Source organism: Desmodus rotundus, chromosome 3 (assembly GCF_022682495.2).
Source record: "Desmodus rotundus isolate HL8 chromosome 3, HLdesRot8A.1, whole genome shotgun sequence".
NCBI lineage: Eukaryota > Metazoa > Chordata > Mammalia > Chiroptera > Phyllostomidae > Desmodus > Desmodus rotundus.
In genome coordinates this window covers 170,785,406-170,807,450 of record NC_071389.1, presented here as the reverse complement: position 1 = coordinate 170,807,450, position 22,045 = coordinate 170,785,406, and the positions used below count along the sequence as shown (strand labels likewise).

General features: G+C 37.9%; 1 protein-coding gene across 5 annotated transcripts in view; it reads right to left on the bottom strand.

Annotated features, from left to right (window-relative positions):
* Window positions 1-22,045, bottom strand: part of ABCC9 (ATP binding cassette subfamily C member 9) — a 115,231-nt gene that overhangs the window by 7,992 nt on the left and 85,194 nt on the right. For all 5 annotated transcript variants that reach the window (XM_045184300.2, XM_045184299.2, XM_045184301.2 and 2 more), the window contains 8 exons: window positions 19,349-19,451; window positions 11,177-11,278; window positions 10,318-10,438; window positions 8,925-9,055; window positions 8,118-8,196; window positions 6,355-6,463; window positions 5,623-5,726; window positions 556-689 (listed from right to left, as the gene is read on the bottom strand). In XM_045184300.2, the coding sequence (XP_045040235.1) occupies window positions 556-689; window positions 5,623-5,726; window positions 6,355-6,463; window positions 8,118-8,196; window positions 8,925-9,055; window positions 10,318-10,438; window positions 11,177-11,278; window positions 19,349-19,451 (883 nt within the window). The remainder of the gene's footprint in view (window positions 1-555; window positions 690-5,622; window positions 5,727-6,354; window positions 6,464-8,117; window positions 8,197-8,924; window positions 9,056-10,317; window positions 10,439-11,176; window positions 11,279-19,348; window positions 19,452-22,045) is intronic.

Genomic DNA, 22,045 nt, shown 5'->3' with positions numbered 1-22,045 from the left:
TAATGTTACTTTACTTAATCAGAGCCTTCGAGACACATCTTTTTTGTACATAATTGACATTTTAAAATAACTTCTTTCTAAAGTCAAAGTTTCTGGTCTGTTAGTTAAACACATTGAGACAACCATTATTAATTGTAGCCATTATCAATTCTAGTCGCTTTTCTGCAAATTATTCTAGAAATTAATGATTGGCTTTGGTCATCAATAGGTTCTATTAAATAGAGATTTGCATACTTCATTATAGAACTTCCATGATAATACGTGAGTACAGTACTCTCACGTACTGAGCCCTGGAATTTTACTGTTTTAAGAATTTAACAAAAAGTAATGGTAAATTTATTTTGTGTTTATTGGCAATAGGAACATGCTTAAAACTAGTGTCTGTCTCCTTTATTGTAATTCTCCATGTGCTATCAGCTGTTGATTAAGTGGATGAATGAAATGACCTTCAAAATAAGACTGAGCAGTCAGAACCCAAACAGGAGAAAAAAACTTGTAGTTTTCATGTGCATTTCTCCAAGTCATCCATTTAGAAAGTTGAGATAGTGCCCTCACCGTGGCCATGTCGATGGACGCTGTGGCTTCATCCATGATGAGAATGCTGCTCTTGCGGACAAAGGCCCTAGCAAGGCAAAACAGCTGCCTCTGTCCGACACTAAAGTTCTCCCCACCTTCAGTGACAACTGCATCTAAATCAGAGGAAGAAGCACAGATTTCATTGAAAAAATGTTATTTTCATAGTCCTTGGATAAGGTAGTGAAACAGGTTCTGTCCTATAAAAGCAAAGTGAATATTACTTTGTGCTGGTGCAAGGATTTCACATACAAAGAGTTTAGAGGAATTTTACATTGGAAAATTAATATAATCCTGGGCCATCCTATTTTTGACAATGGATGGTAAGTTACATCCATATAGTAAGATACCAAGTACTGTTAAACATTTTGAAGAGTGGAAGACATTGGAGGTTATTAAATTATGTAATATAACAATCTAAAGAGATTATTTAATATAATCATCTAAGGCCTAGAGAGATGAAGTGGCTTGGACAAGATAACATAGCTTAGTTGTAGTAGACCTTGACAAGAATATTCTCAACTCTACAGCCACTCTTCTTCCATTATACCGTCCCAGTAAACTCTAAGCTCCAAGTGGATAGGACTGTGCTTGTTTTTGTTCACCAATGTACCCCCACCACTTACCAAGGTACCTAATAGCGGAATAAAACACTGTTGCATGGATAAATGGGTGTTATATGCTCATTATTTTTACCATCCATATTTCCTAAAATGTACTATTATGAGCTTAAAATAAATTCTGTTTCCAAAGTATGTCTTTTATTAGAACTCAAACACTTTTTCGTAAAGTTGTGCACATGTGTGTGAATGGGGGCAATTTCTATTGATGTATTCTCATTGCATCAAATTCTTATAATTTCTCATGCTTAGGGGCTATGCATTTATTCTCCAAATTTTAACCGATGTAATAAATAAAGAGGATACCAGAGATGATGAATGTTTTTCACCAGAGTAGGCCTGAACCAGATCTTTATCAAGACACAATATATCAATTGATATATTCTTTATTAAGTCAATGTGCATAAATAACATTTAATTAATAAGGGTAAATACTGACACTATCCCATTGCTTACACTGTGCCATAACCCCAAACACTGTGTCCACGATTCAAACCAGGTGCACACAGTTCTCATGTTAGTGAAGAGGACTATAATAAAGATGTAATTGCTTGTTTTTCTGACTATTAATGGCAAAGGGGGTGGTCTCTAAATACCAAGAGAAGGGTCTATAAGCATTGTCAAATTTTCAAGTAGACTTGCTAGGCTCTTCAGAAAAGACGTCAAAAAATTATTATGAGAAAGTTCATCCAGACCTGTGGAATTACTACCACAAGCTGGCACTGTCCAAGTCAATGAGAATATCCTTACTGACATGCTGTCTCAGTTCTTGTTTGCGGGATGCCTTCTCTTTGGGACATAAAGTCATAAAAGGTATTGCTTTGGACTAAGTCCTCCTTCCCAAATAAACTAACAAATAAATATGGCTTTATTTAGTAGGTTTATTTTGTTTTGTTTTATTTTATTTTATTTTATTTCTTTTGGGAGGGATAATGTGAGATCAAGGCCATGTTAGGTCTCCTCTAACAGTATCTGTGCAAGGGATGAATATTGGCTTGTGTTTTAGTTTAGCTTTATTTTAAATTATATTTTATTGATTATACTATTACAGTTGTCCCAATTTCCCCCCCCTGCTCCCCTCTACCCAGCACCCCCCACTGCCTCAGGCAACCCCCAAACCTTGTTCATGTCAATGGGTCATATGTATAAGTTCTTTGGCTACTCCATTTCCTATGCTGTACTTTACATCCCCATAGCTATTCTGTAACTACCTATTTGTACTTCTTAATCCCGTCACTTCTTCACCCATTCCCCAAACTACCCTCCCATCAGGCAATCATCAAATGGCTCTCCATGTCCATGATTCTGTCTCTGTTCTTCTTGTTTGCTTAGTTTGTTTTTTAGATTCAATTATTGATAGATATGTATTTTTGCTATTTTATTGTTCAAAGTTTTGATCTTCTTTTTCTTAAATAAGTCTGTTTAACATTTCATATAATAATGGTTATGATGATGAACTTTAGGTTTTTCTTGTCTGGGAAGCTCATTATCTGCCCTTCGATTCTGAATGATAGCTTGGCTGGGTAGAGCAATCTCTGCTGCAGGTCCCTGCTTTTCAGACTTTGAATATTTCTTGCCAATCCCTTCTAGCCTGCAAAGTTTCTTTTGAGAAATCAGTCAACAGTCTTATGGGTACTCCCCTGTAGGTAAATAACTTCTTTTCTCTTGCTGCTTTTAAGATTCTCCCTTTATCTTTAACCTCTGGCATTTTAATTATGATGTGTTTTGGAGTGGGCCTCTTTGTATCCATCTTTTTGGGACTCCCTGCGCTTCCTGGACTTGCATGTCTACTCCCTTCACCAAATTAGGGAAGTTTTCTTTCATTATTTTTTCAAATAGATGTCCAGTTTCTTGCTCTTCTCTTCTCCTTCTGGCACTCCTATGATCCAAATGTTGGACCTCTTGAAGTTGGGGGCTGACCTTGGCCTGCACCACCAGGGAAACCCCAGAGCTTGCACACCCAGTGGACAGCTACAGACCACACTAGAGCACTACCACCCTGCCCCTGCACAGCTGATTCTACATAGAGGGCAGAGGATGCTGGTCAGTGGTCACGGCCAGTCCTTGCAGCTGCCTGACCTGGGTAAATCCTTCCCATTGATCTGCCAATAGCAACCAAGGCTCAACTACAAGAGAAGGGTGTACTCACCCACATGAAGGGTGCACCCCAAGTACCCAGCTTGGGTGATAGGGGTGGCTGTGCCACCGGACCCTACAGGACACGTACTACATTAGGCCTCACTAGCAAGACACAGAGTCAAAGCAGCTCTATCTAATACATAGAAATAAAAAGCAGGGAGGCTGCCAAAACAAGGAGACAAAGAAACATGGCCCAAATGAAAGTACAGATCAAAACTCCAGAAAAAGAGCTAAACAAAATTGAGATAAGCAATCTATCAGCTGCAGAGTTCAAAACACTGGTTATAAGGCTGCTCAAAGAATTTAGTGAGGACCTCAGCAGCATAAAAAAAATCCAGTCAGAAATGTAGGATACACTAATTGAAATAAAGAACAATTTACAGGGAAACAACAGTAGACTGGATGAAGCCAAAAATAAAATCAATGATTTGGAACATAAGGAAGCAAAAAACAATCAATCAGAACAACAAGAAGAAAAAAGAATCCAAAAAAAAAATGAGGATAGTATAAGCAGCCTCTGGAAAAACTTTATAGGTTGATTTTTTAAAACTATGCCAAAACTATATGATCAATTTGGCAACTATATTGTATTAAAATTAGAATATCAACTAACTATTATCTTTCTGATTGCTTTCTTAAATGAGTTCAGATTTTAAGAAAGCACAAGTCCAAAGCTATAAATGTTCATTTTTATGAATTAAATACTATATTGTGAACTCTCTGTTCTTTCATTAGTCATGTTATTCTTTCACTATCCACATTGTTTTTTGTCTGTCATCAGTTATTTGCCACAAATTGCACTACCTCTGCAGCCAAATTTATATCAGAGATTGCTTGAGTAGGTTTCATCCCTGTATCCTGTGAACAAAATTGATACTGCAGTAAGGTAATAGTAAATAATGTCTTCAGCCTTGGCAGGTGTGGCTCACTGGATTGAGCACTGGCCTGCGAACAAAAGGGTCACTGGTTCAATTCCCAGTCAGAGCACATGCCTGGGTTGTGGGCCAGGTCCCCAATACGGGATAGGTGAGAGGCAACCACACACTGGTATTTCTCTCCCTGTCTTTCTCCCTCCCTTCTCCTCTGTCTAAAAATAAATAAATAAAATCTTTAAAAAAATAATGTCTTCAAAAAAATTATGTTATAGGAGGTCTGTGCAGAAGGTATCCAGCCATATAATAAGAAAAATAGAGACATTTACTAAAGAAGATACAAGATAACAAGAAACACTGTACATAGGACATGACACCTCAGTCCCCTTCAAAGCAGGCACCTTAGAATCTCACGCAGTTCTCCTAATTGCCATCAGCTACCCTGTTGTTATTTTCCTGAATCTCATCAATGGTCTGAAATCTCTTCCCTTTCAAAGGTGACTTCAGTTCTGGGAAAAGCCAGAATTCTCAGGGTGTCAAATCTGGACTGTAGCGGGGCTGAGTCACCTGGTGATTTGATGTTTCACCAAAATACTCTGCATGAGATGTGATGCACGAGTGGACACATCATGATGAAGCTGCTAGTCACCAATTGCTCATAGCTGTGTCCTTCTGAATCACCTGAATAGAATCTTGGAGGAATGTTCAAGTTTAATGAGAAATTTGATGCATTGCTCAAAGTCATTGCTCTACTCACTCAGTCATTTTGAATGTGATAGCCACACAGCACACATGCTCACTCAGATGCATCTACCACCCCTACTGACTAGTACAGTGAAGTCATTGTTCACTCATGTCCACTCCAGTCCATTCTCCTCTGCTGCCAGATTACATTGATGCTGTGCAAACCTTTCTCATTATATTAACAAAGGCTGGACTTTTCTGGACAGACCTCAAAATAAAATGAATATGACCTCTTGGCAGAAAAGAAATGGCGGTCAATGTGGAGGAAATATCTTCTCCTAAATGGCACCAAATACTCTTTGAACCTAATAGGCTCTTCCGTCCTCTTATCCATTTGCTGAGGGTAAGTGGTTAGGCAGATCATGTGAACAGAATGACCACAAGGAAATATTCTGATTGAAGTGGCCTGTGCCCACCAATGGTGAAAAGACATAAATGTACTAGCTGGAGTACTTTGGAGTGCTCACACGGCAGAGAATGTTATAAAGTTCATCCTCCTCTACCACATGCAAAATCATTAGATTTTGAATTGTCCTAATGACCTTTAAAAATTATTTTAAATGTAAAAGGATATAACACCAGAATTATGTGATTCTAGCATAAATTGTATATATATATATATATATAGTATTAATTGCATATTTTAAAAATAAATGTATAATTTAGAAATTTACCTAGACCTCCTGGTAGGGATTTGACCATATTCTTCAACTGAGCAATTTCTAGAGCTTCCCAGAGTCTGTCATCTGTGCATTTGCATTCTGGATCTAAATTAAATCTGTAGGAGGAACAAGTCAGTTAATTAGTCAATAAATAAAAATAAATAAAATTTTGTATATGCTTGTGTATTGCTGTTCTTTCCTTAAAACATAAGTTCTATTTGTTTTGATTGCTGTTGTAACCCCAGAACATACAACAGTGGTTAGGGTAGAGTAGGCATTCAACTCACGTTTGACGAATGAATGAATGACCTTAATATTACAAAAAATATTTTTGATAATATAATTAATAAGTTTATATGCATAAAAAGATATAATTAAATTCATTATTTGGATTCTCCTACTTTTATATTGTTTTTTGTAACCTGATACACGAGAGATGCAGGATATCTGAAAGGTAAAATGCCCAAGAAAGGTCTGCTAAGAATCACGGCCCCCAAGTCCAGAATAAAAGTGACTTTGGTAAAATCAAATGGAAAAAGAACTGGAGACAAAAAAGATTGGCTTCTATAGACTAATCTAGCAACTCTAGGGTTCCCCAGTTCAAATTGTTGGACAGATATTTGATCTTAGCCTCTTGACAATATCATTTCACACCTACCTGAAAAGCAATTCTAAGCAAAACTGCCCTATGAGCCAAATGTTAAATCCCGAGGTACACAGTTCTCTGTCGAATACATCACTTACCTGATAGAACCACTAAATAGTATTGGATCTTGCAGAATGATTGAAAGTCTAGAACGGAGTGTATGCAGTGGCAGTTTTGAAATGTCAATCCCATCAATGACAATCTTCCCTGTTAGAAACAAAAATGGCAGGCATGTAGTAAAATCACAAGCAAAGTAATGTTTATTTGCTATACAAATTGAGAGTACGATCCTAGTTCAGTGTTGAAATTCCTGAAATACCTTTATCCCAGTTCCCTGCTTTATTTTCTTTCATAGCGCATTGTTTATCCATTTACTGATCTTTTTTTATTGTGTTTCTCCCCCAACTGAAGTGTGAAAGCTCCTTGAAGACAGGGACTTTTGCATGTCTTTTTCACTCCTGTGCTGACTGAACAATTAGTTCAGTGTATTACAAATAAAAAAGTAAATTCCATGACACAGTTATATTTCAATGAATTTCTCCATAGTATACATAGACTTATAGAGACCTTTATAATTGTCATGTCTTTTCCTCAAACTCGATAGATTTTGTCATATCCCTTTACACAAAAACAAATATGGCCCCATGTGCCGACTATACCAGGTGAAGCGACACCTGGAGTCCCTTTTCCAGTTGACTTCAGATTCAAGAGCAGGAAACGTGGTTAATTAAACTTTCTTTCAGAAATAATATATTATCTAGTAAAATCCTAATAGTTTAGTGATATTAAAAAGAGAGTAACCATGTGGGGTTACTCACATGGGGTGAGAGACCATGTGGGGCCTGAACTGATGCTTCATAATCTAGTATGTTCAGTCATAACCACAGTTCTTTAAGAAGAGTATCTATCAGCTGTCTTTGGATCATGTAACTGACTTACACTGCAAATCCCTACTGAAAATCTGTAAAGTGTCTGTGCATTATTACCAGCCACAGAAGGAGCAAACTGCTAGCACAGTGGCAGAAACCTAACCTGTTCCTGAGCCTAAACCCCAAAGAGATAGCAATTACCACAGCTCAACTTTGTGTCCATAAACTGACCTCTTTATCTCAGTGAACCATTGTATAGATTAAACTGAATAATATAAATTGTCAAGTACAATAAAACTGTGAACTACTATCATTATCATCATCATCATCATCATCATCATCATGGATGCTATAGTAAGCACTCCCTTGAGCCAATGGTCGAGCTGTCGCTGGATCCTCTTTTACTCAAGACAGCTTTGTTCTGGTCTATTTATGGGCCACTCAATAGACTAAACATTGGGCATATTTTTTCCAAAGTAAAGATTAAATAATTTCCATGTATCATATTATAAATAATTTTGTTCAACTTCATTAAACAGTGTTAATAGGAAGAGAATGAGAGTCACGCACCAAAATTAAATATGCAGATTACTTCTCTCCCTGTATTTTTTCCTTTGATGAAAGAGGTATATTTTTAGTCTGCAGGAAACAAGACAGTCTTTCCCTTGCTTCCTTCTTCTTGAAATGCTATCTCCCTCTACTGTTATTCAAAATGGGTGGGCTTGTTTTAATTTTATCAGTTTACTGGAATTCTTTACCAGCTATGTGTAGAACTAAGTTTTGGGCTAATAGTTTTATTTCCGCAATTCTACATTTTTTTCTTTACTTCTGGACTCTTTTCCTGGGATACATACCTCAAGACATGGGCTACAGCATACAAAGTCCTTATAAATATTTGGGTTTTGATTTATATAGAAATTAGGTAAGTTGATGTTGCATTTTCTAAGGGAAAGGATCACATGGCTAATGAAAAAATTTGGTTAGTAACTCACCATCAAATATATCAACCATTCTGAAGAAAGCCAGAGATAATGATGACTTCCCACTGCCAGTGCGACCACATATGCCCACCTGAAAAAGCAACTGTCACTCAGAGACGATGGCACACTCAGACAAATGATAAAAGATGGGAAAAAATATTTTTGACTTGGACAAGATACCACAGTGAAACCATAATTCTATTTAAATACTTACATTAATATCACCATTCTCTTTTCAGATCTCCATTATCAATGATCATTATTAAGATGAAGACATGGAGTCCTCACCAAATCATCAGTAATTCCATTCCAACTCTTTTCATTTTTATGTGATTGTGTTGTTTTTCTTTGTGGTTTAATTTTTGCATTAGTCATATGTTAGTCTAATGAATATTTATTTTTTCTTAGAAGTGATTTTATAAAAAAAGTCCTTTTTATCCCTGCATGCTTGCTCTTTAAAAAAAAAAAAAAACTAAAACAAATCATTTGGGACTAGAGCTAGTACACATGCAAAGTTCTCAAGAGGATGTCTGGTATGGCTAGCGCCACTGACAGAAATTTTGAAAAACACGCCTATTTTTGAATTTCCTAATCTCATAGGAGACTAATGAATAGCAATATAACAAAAAAGATGTATTTTATTCTGATCCTATCCCTCCTATTTTCTTTTATGTAGGTAATTTGACTTGTAAAGTATAGAGAATATTATGTAAGCCAAGTGGGAATATATTTGGCTGGAAGTCTGAAGACCTCAGGTGATAAGAGAGTGTCCATCAGAGGGTTTGTATGAAATAAATCAAATGTCAGGGAGTTCCACACCTTTTGCCCAGGTTTGATGTAAGCCTTGACATGCTTAAGAACAGGTTTCAGATTATTTTCATATCTAACACACAGATCATGAATCTTGATCTCCCCTTCCTGTGGCCAGTGTTCTGGAACTTGAGAAGGATCTGCGGCAGGGAGAAGTGGAGGGGAAGACAGACAGGGTGAGGGAGAGGGTGAGGGCAAGGGGGAGAAAGAGAGAGAGAGAGAGAGAGCATTATACACATTTATACAGATAAACATAATTTTTTCCTTAATTTTAAAGTAACATTGACATAAATTCTGTGGTTTTTAAATTAAAATTATACAACAGGAAAGACTTCTGGATTAAGAATTTTTAAAACAGTGTTTTATTTGTTTAGTTTTGGAGCAACAACAGCATCATGTCTCTTCATCATCCATCACTCAATTCTCCTGAAGATAGTTCATCTGTGAATTGATTCATTTGTTCAGTCTGTTGGTCATCAAACATTTGAGTACTTAAAATGTGAGGGATGTGGTACAAGGTGTTGGAGATATAGGGATGAAAGACATGCCTCAAGGCGCTCACTGTGTCCTGGGGGGAGCATACAAGTAAGTCAGCATCTACAGTGCTGCATGGAGAGATGAAAGAGGAGGCCAACGCAAGGTGTTCTGGGAACACAGGAAGTGGCATCCCACCCAGGAGGGCTTCAAGAGGAGGTGGTGTCTGAGGTGAATCATAAAGGATATGTGATGGGGAAATTTGTTTCAAATATATCTCATAGGTATACCGAGAGGGAGAAGAACAAAAATTAAAAGAAAGAACAGCTTGTTGGCATGGCCAGAGTAAAAGGTGCATGGATAGATGATGAGAAATGAGACTAGTTAGGTGGGCAAGGATTGACTAATGAAGAGTCTAGTGGTCCGCATAGCTAATTTATCTGGACTTGGTCTTTGAAAACCTGAATAGCTATTGGAGGATTCAGGCAAAGTAATGGATTTTAAGCATGAGATTTGCACTTAAGAAAGATGATTCCATCCTCAGTATTGAATTTCCTGCCAATTTAATTCCAGCAAAGCTGAGAATCTCAGTCAATATTATAAGATCCAAGTGTCTTGACATCTAGGTTAATAAGGTCTTAAGAAAGAAAATATAATAGTGTGTGATTTAGGTTGGTAATTAATGTAATAAAGTCCAAATGTATTATTCCCTTTAACTATTACTATGTAATATTTATTTGGACTCTGATTGTAGCCAAGACTCTCAGGCCTAGAAAGTCTTATCATCCCACGTGCACCTAATCAAGCAAAGCCAAGAAGAGAGGCAGTTGTCTGGATACTGAAATGGAAAACAAAAGCAAAAATGTTTGACACAATGTTTGAATAATACACATATTTAAGTGAAACAGAAGAATGTTCTGAGCAATACCCATGGTGCCTTCATAGTTCTCAGACTCCATAGTCAAGAAACTGTTCACTTTCTTCACTGCCCCCATCTGGACCTCCAGGTCAGCCAGGTTCCTCACAACCCAGTTCAAATAATTGGTTATCTGTGTTAGACAACAGCAACAACAAAAATTAACCCACTTTCAACAAAGTATTAATTTTTGCAGTCCCTGGATGTTTGGAGATAGAATGACTTGGACAGTAAGTGTGCATCATATGGTACAATTCATAAGGGCTGCAGGATATCAGAGACTGGAGAGGATGTGATGGGATAACGTTGTCAAAGATGGTGTCTGTCTGTTCTTCCTCACGGGTCCTCACATGTCTCTGTTTTGTGAAAGCCTGATTTCCCTACACAATGGATAGTGGTATGTACCTCTGTTTACACTTATCTCAATGTTCACCTTCACTGTAGTGTCACCAAATGGGTTGTGAGCAACTCAGGACACGGATCCCAAGGAGCCTTGGGGGGTGTTCTGATCATAGGGTTTGAGGAGGTTCCAAAAATTGGTTCACAGACGTGGGGTGGTAAAGACACAATATACAGATGATGTATTGTAGAGTTGTACACCTGAAACATGTATAACTTTATTAAGCAATATCACCCTAATACAATAAATAAATAAATAGAAAAATAAAATAAAACTTGGTTCTCAATATCAGAAATAAATCCATACTTCCTAAATTATTAGTGTAGGCCCAAATCTGCCAATATTTGCAAGATGTCACCTTGTTATTAATTTCAAAGTTATCCTCTAACATCCATGAATAAGAGTTGATAATAGCTATGGAGAAAGTACCTCCAACACTGCCCAGAAAGAGAGATTTTCATCCGTACTTACCGTGAGTGCATACAGAAGACCTAAGCCCACCAATCCAGAATTGGAAGACCCACTAATGCACGCAATAGAAGCAGTGAGAACAATGCAAGCTCCAAGATAATCCTAAAAAGGAGCAAGAAAAAATATTAAAATATTTTTCTCAAGTTCTTAAACCAAAGACCCCAATCAACTTAGGTAATCACCAAAATACACATCACTCCCCTGTGTCCTGGTAAGAGGAAGGCTACCTACATTCTAAAAATTGCAGCTACAATATTTGGGCTGAAATGGGAAGGATGAAATATTTTCATAGGACCCATGCAGATATTGGTTCAGAGAAGTTAAATGGTTTGCCAGAAATTAAGCTGCAATTTGTGGCACAACCGGGGGCAGAGAGAGAGTTTCCTTTTTTTTCTTTTTTTCCCTTTCTACTTCTTTGCATTTCTAGACAGGCAATTATTTCTGAACTTGATCTTCTACCATAAATTTCATGTGTGTTTATGTCAGAGTTGCGATTAGCTCCCTTCTGTGCTAAGTCCTCTGCAGGAATTTGCCTTTGGTTAGCTTGTTGGAATTCATATCTGAATTTTTTGTCAACTATCTGGACTCAGAGTCTGGGACATTAAATCTCCAGATTATGTGTAAATAAGAGTGAGGATTATATTTTCTCATAAATTAGCAGTGTGGACGTGTCTTAGAGTATCTGAATTGTGTATGACTCAATGATAAACCCTTTTGTGAAAGTTTAAAAATTCATTAAGGCCCATTTTAAACTCAACTGAGAGACAGGCCACACGGGTCCATTTGCTAACACCTTTTTCCTTTCCCATTTCTCAGCATTCTGAGTGTTCTTCGCATTCAAAAAAACCTTAAAACTTATCATGCTGATGTGTCACACATCCCAGAAGAAGGTTCAACATTCATCATTTATTTATTCACTCATACATACATCCTTTTAACAGTATATGTCAGTTCATATAACTTGCCTTCCTATTGTACTTACAATAAATTCTGACTCTGACGAATTACAAAGACTTATATGGTGTGAAGTCTGGATTTCAGACCCTGCCTATCTCACCATATCTGAGGATCTGTTTCTGCTTCTTCACTCTGTTCAAACCATGCTGGTCTTCCTGTTCCTAGTGTTAAACAGTCCGCAAACAGCATCACTCACGTTAAAAGCCCATGAACCAGATACCAAACCTAGATTTAATACCTGATCTAACTACAGTTTCAACCTCTTCCAGAAACATAGTCTTAATCAACCTGTCTAGAATTTTCTGATCAAGCACTGGCAGGGTAATGTGTCAGAGGGCTCCTCTCCTTCACACTCCCCCACCCCCGGCAAAAAGAAGAGTCAATATGCATGATAAAAACCCTCACATTCCTGTTCTATTCCTCTCAGAGGAAAGGTATCCTGGGCCCAGGAAGAATCCTTTCATTTGTTAATACCTCCCTTGCCCCACTGTTCTTCCTATAACACCCTTCCATTTTATATACAATCCTGAGTGCCCTTCTAGTTGCTAGATGGGATGCTGCCTGACCCACGAATCACTCAATAAAGTCAATTAGATCTTCAAATTTACTCCACTGAATTCTGGGTTTTAACATTGTAAACACACCAACTTTGTTTCTGCCAATGACTCTGCCTGAAGCATTGGTACCGCAGGTCTCTGACACCAGGCTCTGTGTCGTCATCTAAGGATCAACTCAAATATCCCATCTTTGGGGAAGCCTTCTTTTCTTGGCCCGGCCCCCAGGGCTGAAGCAGTTCTCTATCCCACTGCCTTGTTTTATTCCACCCCACACATATAGAGCTATCTGAAAGGATGGCGTTTGCTTATTTGTCTACGTGCAATTGTCTAGCCACTCTCACTAGAATTTAAGTTTGATGAGGACAGAGTCTTTGTCTGAATCTGCACCACTATTGTCTCCAGCACCAGTAATAATGCTAAGTACACTATAAAGGTTCAGTGATACCTTATGGTATAAATGACCAGAGAAATTCATCCCTTCCTAAAAACCACTGAATTTTTATATGAGCCAAATGTCTTCTAAATCAAGACTTTTGAATATTTTTAGGATTCTTATGAATTATTTAATTCTCCACCAATCTCTGTTCCAGACTTTAAGAGTTGAACATGTAAAAACATTAACATGGTAGGAAGTCCAATACAAAGTGTTATGATACTTCACTCTCCCACTTGTATTGTAAGATGATTGTTTCCTAAGACCCTTTGCTATGCATAAGTGCTAGGGGTTCTTCGCTTTCCTACAGTGAAAAGCACTCTTACTTTAAGCTGTGAGCTTCATCATTCAGTTCCAAATTATTATTAATTTTTTACTATTTCAATTGTGGAGGAAAAATTCATAAAATTCTGTGTTCTGTGTTATAAAGAACCAATCTGATAGGACTGGAATAGAATAAGGCCACATTTAATATACTAAACAACACAGTAAATGGAAATTAGATTGCAGGCTCACTATAAAGAAAATGAAAAACATTATGCACTCAATCTCTTTCTCTTTCTCCCTGTTAAATGTCATTTACCATGGAATTTTTACATCCTGGATTCACCGGTTATATAGAACTAAATCATAGATTCAATGAGATGATAATTTTAACTATTTTCTGTTGAGTTAAAATGGTAATTCTGGTAGCAGGTTGGTAGCCTTAGCTTTATCCTGGCAATAGAGTCAGCGAGAGAACTGCAAATGGACAAAGGGAGGAAAGGGGGAAAGGCCAACCAACAGAGTGACCCCCACACACTGTCTGGGTCTTTTTCACACAGCTCATTTCTCAAAGTCACTTGTCAATTTTTCAATATGATAATCAGGCATTATTGTTCTAATTATTAGTCAAGTAAATAAAATATGCCAAAATTTATATATAAAGATAATATAGAGAGATAATGTTTTTTATACTTCAACCATAAGGCTTAGCTTTTCTTTTTTTATTGTTGTTCAAGTACTTTTTGAAAATATACATTCGTAGCAATTTTTTTTTCAAGGGAAACACACCATTTTCAAAATCTCAGTCTACTAAATAGATATGAGAGCTTAAAAACCAATAAGTCTGTAGTTTAATATCTGTAACAGACTTATTTTAGTTATCAAAAAATATTATTTGTTTTTTTTTTTAGAAAGCGTTGTTCATGTTGTCTTTTAGTTATAACAACTAGATACTTTTTGGCTCACTTCTGAATTATTACCACTGCTCAAAAAATTTTTTTTCTAAGGCAATGGATATTTTTTGGAGGCATTTGATAAGAATTTCACCTTGATCTGTATAAGAGAGGAAGCTCTTTTGTGCACAGTATTTATCAAAAAAAATTATAGCAATTATCAATAAATTCCAATCACTTCTCTTTAAACACTACGGAGTAGAAAAGTGCGAAATTGATAAGCAATGTAAGAGCTTTTGTTAACTTTCCATTTTCCACTTCTTTACCATTAAATTTACCAAGTTTAATGAATTACCAGAATGACCCTATAATTATACCTCCTTACCTTTCTTCACAAATATTTCCACAGTAAAATGGCTTAAAGGCAATAGATTTTAAAAAGGGAAGCAGATGGTCTGAATAACTCACACACAAGAGAGCAAATACTTAGGGGTCACTAGTAACATTTATTCTACTGCTAAGGCCTTTCACATCCTAACCAATCAATTCAATGGAAAAAAAAAAAGACACCTGTCGTCAAAACAGTACAATGGAATGAGAGAATGAGATTCAATTTAGAAAACAGAAGTTGCTCCATATGTGAATTACCCACTGTCAGCGAGGGCCCTCTCACAGAACATTTTACCGGTATGGTGATAAATTATAACTTCCATTGAGTTTGTGAATTTGACCCTCTCCTCCAGAAGGGAAGCCTTCGATTCCCATGTCAAAATTTAGGTGGCAGATTTCTAGTGATGCTATTATACCTATCTATATGTGAGATGATGGTAAAATTATAATTTTCTATAAAACAGACTTGTAGACACTTAATAGCAACATAATCTCTTTCCTCCACATAGCCCTCAGAAGTCTCTGCTACCGCTGAGTGCCTGGGGGACTACACCTCCGGGCACACCTGTTTATCACAGAGTTAGGAGCACAGGAAAATGCTCTGTGCTGTTTCACGAAACAACTCTTGCGCTAGCCTCTTGTGCAAGCTCACCCTGAAGACTATTTCACTTTAGCCTGTTGATTCCGACCGAAGACTTTTTTTTGGTTTCCTGATGTGAATTTTCTTTTACCCTCTCACCACACAGCAAGACAAAGCCTTGGAAAGACAGCCATTAGATAGAGTTACACAATTTTTGCAAATGGAAATGCTGATGCCAAAGAACTGGAACTGTTTAGTGCCGAGGGCTGAAGAGAAAACGCTGTGCCGAACAAAAAAGCACGTAAGCAGCATTCAGAGGTTAGGACACAGTGACACACGGCACACAACTGCGGCCCTGCTTCGCTTGGCACCCCGAGGAAAACACTCCCGTCTGCTGCCAGAGCAGCCTGGGTGGTCACAGTCTAGCTACTTTCCAACACGCCAGATTACTTTGTTCTTCTCACTCTTGTGCGGTTTTGATTTCAACGTGTTTTGAGCTTTATTTTTTTCCCCAATTCAAAATAACATGGTGGGAAGGGCTAAATATCCCATAGGGAAAACTGTTCATCCAAACAAAGGGGATAACTTGTGATTGTCCTTACTCTTACTTAACAGGACCAGAACAGAAGGAAAAGCCATGTGTTAAAAAAATAAACAAATTAGATCATAAACAAAAATTAGATGGGGTTCCGAGGTCTCCCTAAATTCAACAAAAGGTATTTTTACTCTGCTTTCCCTTCCTTCCTTCTCCTTGAGATTTTTCTGTCCATAGAATTCAGTGGCATTGCTCTGGAAAGTTAGAATTGGGAATGAAGAGAAAAATAGCCACAGAAAGCTATAACAAGTTTTCTCCTTCTCTTCATTTAAGGTGATGAGTCCATGAATTAGAGTTGGTGAAATCCCCGGATCTGTGTCAGAAAGCCCTGCCTCTTCTGATTTGTGCCCAATGCCTCCGCCCTCCTCATGCCATTTTAGTTGTGCTGGGGCAACTCCAAGAATATTTGCTATCAGCAGATATTTTTGTTAATGTACCGGCAAAAGGGGCTGTGCTAGTACTGTGGATAAGATCAATGCGGATTCATGGGGCCAAATAAAAGTTTTCATTACTTTTTTTTTAATGACCTACAAGGCAGACTATGTCCAGCTGTCGGGTTCAGAAAGCAGTTCACACCTGAGTCTCTAAGGTCCTGTATCTCAGAATTCATATTTCTGACACAAGATTCATTTATTTCAGACTGAAACTGTGTCTCCAGTGATATGAACGCGTCCACAGGAACCACAAAGTCACAATGAGATCATTCATACATGTACACTTGGGAGAGAGGTTCGTCCCTAATAGGACTCATCACTCAGTCAACACTCCTGCTATGGCGTATGCGCCTGGGTTATAGGATTTATATCCAACTAAGTATTTTAATATTCTAATATTCCAGTTATTCTAGTTCTATTGAAAACTCTCAGTGTACTCAGCAGAAGAGAAAGAGTCTGACTGGCTTTAGGTTGCATCTGTGGGGTGCTCTGGAGGGCTGGGCATGTGTGTGCCTGTGCACTAACCCACATGAACTTATTGACACGCAAATACAACGACAAAGCAGACAAGTGATACACAAAGGACTTAGGACCTTGACTTCTGTCTGCAGATATGCCTAAAACTTTGCAACAAATCAACAAGTTTCTTACCAAAATTCACCTCTACTCATCAGAAATAGAAGCAAATCATTTCTTTCTTTCTTTCTTTCTTTCTTTTTTTTTTTTTGGTATTAGTTTAAAGGAGAATTCTGGTAATGAGACTAGACAGCAAATCTTGAAAAGAGTATAATATATAGAAAACACAGACAGGACATAATAACAGTAACAGAATGAATGACAAATTGTGCTCTTCTTGTCGAAATATCAGTATTTTCTTTAGGTTTCTACTAATGGGACTACAATTCTTTCACATTCAGGCAGGTCTGACTGCTTTTTCCTGTGGGGGTTAAAGTAGGGGGTTGTAAGTCAAACTAAACTAGCTCATCCTGAATCTGGCTGTCATTCAAATTTCTCCTGACCTTTCCTTTCTTGGCAGCCCGAAGGCTCTAATATCTTGCATTCTGGCTATGAGAGCAGAACATATGGTTTGCTTGAAGATTCTTGTTAAACACTTGTCCATTAACCTGACAGTAGGAAGTGCTGAAGAGCAGAAACAGGACTCAAGTCAGACACTCACCTCTAGTCCAAAGCAAACACACTTGCCCCCCAAAAAACATACTTGATCTCCAAGTTTAGGAAAATTACATATAAAGGTAGCTACTAACACATTTCCCTTACGAATTTGAGACTTTTCATTAAGCTACTTCATCATTAATTCTGTTATTCAGATATGATTTTCTTTCTTAGAGAAAACAGACTCAAACAAATAAACATAAGTTTTAAGCAAAGATTTAGGATCTGGCCAGGATCTAGAAATAATGTTTTGGTTTTGTTATAAACACTAAGGAACACTTCGTCTACCTCTACGTTATCTGTAGGTAATTCAGAAGACATTTGCCCAACTCCACAGCTACCTGAAAGGAATTTCTTATCAACAAAAAATGCTTCAGTATAAAATTCATGAAATATAATTGGGTTATGTTCTGAATAGTTTCTACATACTGACTAAAACAGTGGTAGAGAATCTCTGTGAACTAGTGAGAGTTTATGACAACTAAATCTCACAGAGGGGTCCAAGATTCCCTACCAGTCTGTATTCACCATCAACTAACCACTCAGATTTTAATTTGGGCTCCTTCATTTCAGCCTCATCAAATTCCCTTTACCATTTACTGTTTGTCTGTTGAGTTTTAAAAGAAAGCCTGCATATGATAGGGATGCTTCGCCAGCAGGTGGAAGTGAGAGTCTTACAATAGTGCAGATAAACCTCCTTTTCCTTTTTATAAACTAATAGATAATTATTTTTAAAAAATACTATAGACAAATCATTACCACCAAGGTAGCTTATCTGTACTGCAGATACATAAGACCAGTCTGCAAACTATTGTTGACCCCTGAACGTCACAGGGGTCAGGGGTGCCAACCCTCCACAGAGTTGAAAACTAGGTGTAACTTTTGACTCCCCCGAAACTTCACTACTAATAATCTACTGTTGATTGGAAGAAGCCTTACGAATAACATAAAGTCGATTGACACATATTTTGTATTTGTAGTATATACTGTGTTCTTACAGTAAAGTAAGTTAAATAAAATGAAATGTAATTTTAAAAAAATAAGAAAATACACTTATAGTATTTATTGAAAAAAATCCATGCATAGTGGACCCATGCAGTTCAAATCCATGTTGTTCTAGTGTCAACTGTACATTTCCTGCCCTTCTGAAACTTGCGTTTCATCTATTTCCTACTCCATACTCCTGTTGGTTGGCTTATGAGTCACTTACAGGACAGGTACTATTTTCGTCCATCCATCCCTCCAATCCTTTCAAAGATACTTGTTGAGTGCATTTGCTACTCAGGGAACTAGGGTATTTCTATTACTATTTTAATCCTAATATCCCCAGGAGGTATACATTCTTATTCCTATTTTATAGATGAGGAACTGGAACTCAAATAAATTAATTAACTTGCCAGACCAAGTCTGTAAATGCCAATGCTCACGCCCGTTCTCCCACTTCATATGCAGATGGAAGCATAGGTGATTAATTAGTTTTTTACATTTTGTGTTAACACGATCTTCCACTGACTTAAAACATAAAAACTCGCCATCTCTTCCAGGCCTGTCAAGCTGAGTGAAGGAAGTGAGTACATCTGTTCACTTGTCAAACTTGCTCTTTTACAAAAAAATTGACATTATACAAATATTTACTATTCCATTAACTTATGTAATCTAGAGACTAATGAACACAGGATGAAATTTTGCTTCTGGGGCTATTTGTCTTGCCATTAGCTAAAACATTGTGACAAATTTCTTCTGCAACATAAACAAACCTGATTTATTTTTAAAGTCCAGAAAATGTGAAGTGTGTGGTGAATCTTGGTGGCAGACTAATTTTGACAACTGCCTCCCTCTTTGCATCAGGCCTCCTCGCTGTTTGGTTTCCATTTCGAAATCATGAAATGAACGTACCGTTCTGACCTCTAGCCATCTGTTGGCAGCTGAGAGAAATAAGTAGGCAATGTTGTTTGTGTCCGTCAGCTCCAGCATACGTTGCTTGAATCTGGTTTCATGCCTGCAGAAAACAAAAATATTCTCATGTTAACCACAAGGCAGGAGAAATAATAGAAAACAGAAAAAATATAGTCACACTTACTACTACACTATTTACTCAACTGAGTGACAAACTACTGGGATGAAATGACTAGGGAATGACTCCTATTTCAAAATAAAGGCCAGCTGCTACTGCCCTGTGATACTCTCGGTAGAGACTGTGTGGTCCAGTGTTTCCTTCATTTCTCAGACCTCTGCTATGAAAAGCCACGGAAACAAGGTATGGCCTATGTTGCAAGGGTCTTACACAAACCAGAATAAGTTGTACAAAAATGCAAAAATCCCAACCTACTTTTTATTGCCCTTATTTTACTTTTCCAAAAAGCACAGTTAGAGTTGGGGTGGGAGGTGCTGGATGAGAACTGGGTAAGATGGGAATCTATGCATTTATATCAAGCAAATACATACTTTTAAATTTCTCCTTTTGCCTGGTGTTTGAGGGAACCAAAAAAGGAAACTGGGATGACATGAAAAAGAAATGGGGTCTTGGAGATGTCTGTTGTTCTTTGAAGAATCGTGCAATTTAAATGAGATCCCTGTGCCTCAAAGTTCTAAGCTATTTGTAAGGATGGCCGTTGTGCGGGAAGAACCCGTATCCTGTGTACTTACAGGATTTTACGACATGTACAGTTGAGAGATTAATCCTTGACCAAATTAAGGTCATTCCTGGTGAACTACCTGATCAGACTAAATCCTGTGTAACTTGTGTTATAAAGGAAACTACTAGTAAAAATTGTATCCATTTGAACATATGAGCTACTCTCGCAGCAACTTGAGCTACATGGTGATGAATCTTTGCTAAATCACAAAAACAGACTCTTTCCATTCTTAAAAAGTATTTTCCCTATATAACAGAAACAATGGAAGGCTATAATCAAACTAACTGGTTTGATTTGTTCAGAAACATTTTAGCAAATGACACCTTTGAAGGTTGGAGGAAATGCCAAATCAAAATGTGGCTTATTCACTCTCTGCCGCCATGGCTGGTTGTATATTGACCTCCCGTCTACACAGCATGTTTGTAAGGAATAGCCAAACTTCATCTGACAGTCTGCCTGTGATTCTTGCCTGTTAAAAGATGGCCTGCCCCAAGTCCCCCCAGATGTTCAAATCAATTTGTAAAACTTTATAATGAACCACTCCTATGTGGAAGACTGAAGAATCTGGGTGGGGCGTTCACTTGGCCCAGGAAACCATCCATACAGGCCAATATAAAGCAGATACTTGATATCTGTCCAATTGACCTGATCACTCCAATATGCCAAACCAGATAAATCAGATAATTGAGTCAGACAGTAACATCTGATCTAAAACAATCAAAGGATTCTGCAATTGGAGCCAAATAATTACCTCACTTTGAGTTATGTAGTCTTGACCCAAATGCCAGGCACAGAGGACCTGTGCTGAGCGGCCACACACCGGGACAAGCCAGGGCAGTCCCAGGGACATGCCTACCCTTGTGATTACCACTCTAGAGATGAACGGAGTGAATACTCAAAAGGTAGGATGGTTCATAGGATCATGACATTGACTGAGATAGTGAATATGAACTGAAAAGAGAGATATCCATATAAGGGCCATTTTTCCTGTGCTTGCAAAGGTTAGGAGATTTTCAGCCATTCGTTCAGAACCATTTGGCGAGCACCGACTCTAAGTGACACATCAGAATATACATATGAACCAGACATGACTTCTGACTTCCATCTTTGAGGAGCCCATGTTGGTGAGGGAGGTAAACCAGGCATTAACAAGCAAGGATGGTACAACCCAGAAGCTAGTGAGAAGGGCCCTATGTACAAAATGCTACATGAACATAAAAGAAGGTGACGATTTCCAGTGTCCAGAGGATCAGATGGTAGGGACTGGGGTGGGGGGTGGGAGAAGAGAAGAATTAAGCAAGGTTTCACAGAGGACCGGGAGGGTCATCTGAGTGAGGTGTTAAGGGGTGAGTTGGATTTTTCAGATGAACAAGGGAGGACAAAGCATTGGAAGTAGGGGGAGCAATGTGAGCAAAGGCACAGAAGTAAGAAAACAACATTTTCAGGGGCTCGAGGAAGGGTCCTCTCCCTACAGGAGTGGTGATGGAGAGATTGGAGATGTGGCCAGTAAGACTAAGGCTAGTGGACTACGTTGGAGATGAACATTAAACACTTCATTCTGAGAAAGTGTTTTGCCTGGGACTCTTCTTACTTCTTCTTTAGTTTGGGGACATTGTTTCAGATACACTCTTAAAGGGTTTGTAAATGGAGCTGGCAACCGTCTGAAGCAGCAGTGAGAGGGGAGGGGTGGAAATGCAGTGAACATTCTTTCTGTGTGTTTCTATTTGGCAAGAAACCTTCTGTTTTCCTAATGGAAACTTTGACACACTCAGTCTGTATCTTTTCATCCTCATCCAGCTCATCTTCTGAACATTCTTAGACCTTTATTCTGTCAGACAAAAAATAATAGGAAAGGTCACTGAAATCTCAGTCTAATTTAACTGTGATACTTTTGTGGTAAAACTTCTTGAGGGAGTTGACTGCTGCATGTGAGTACACCACGAACTCTGAATGCAGG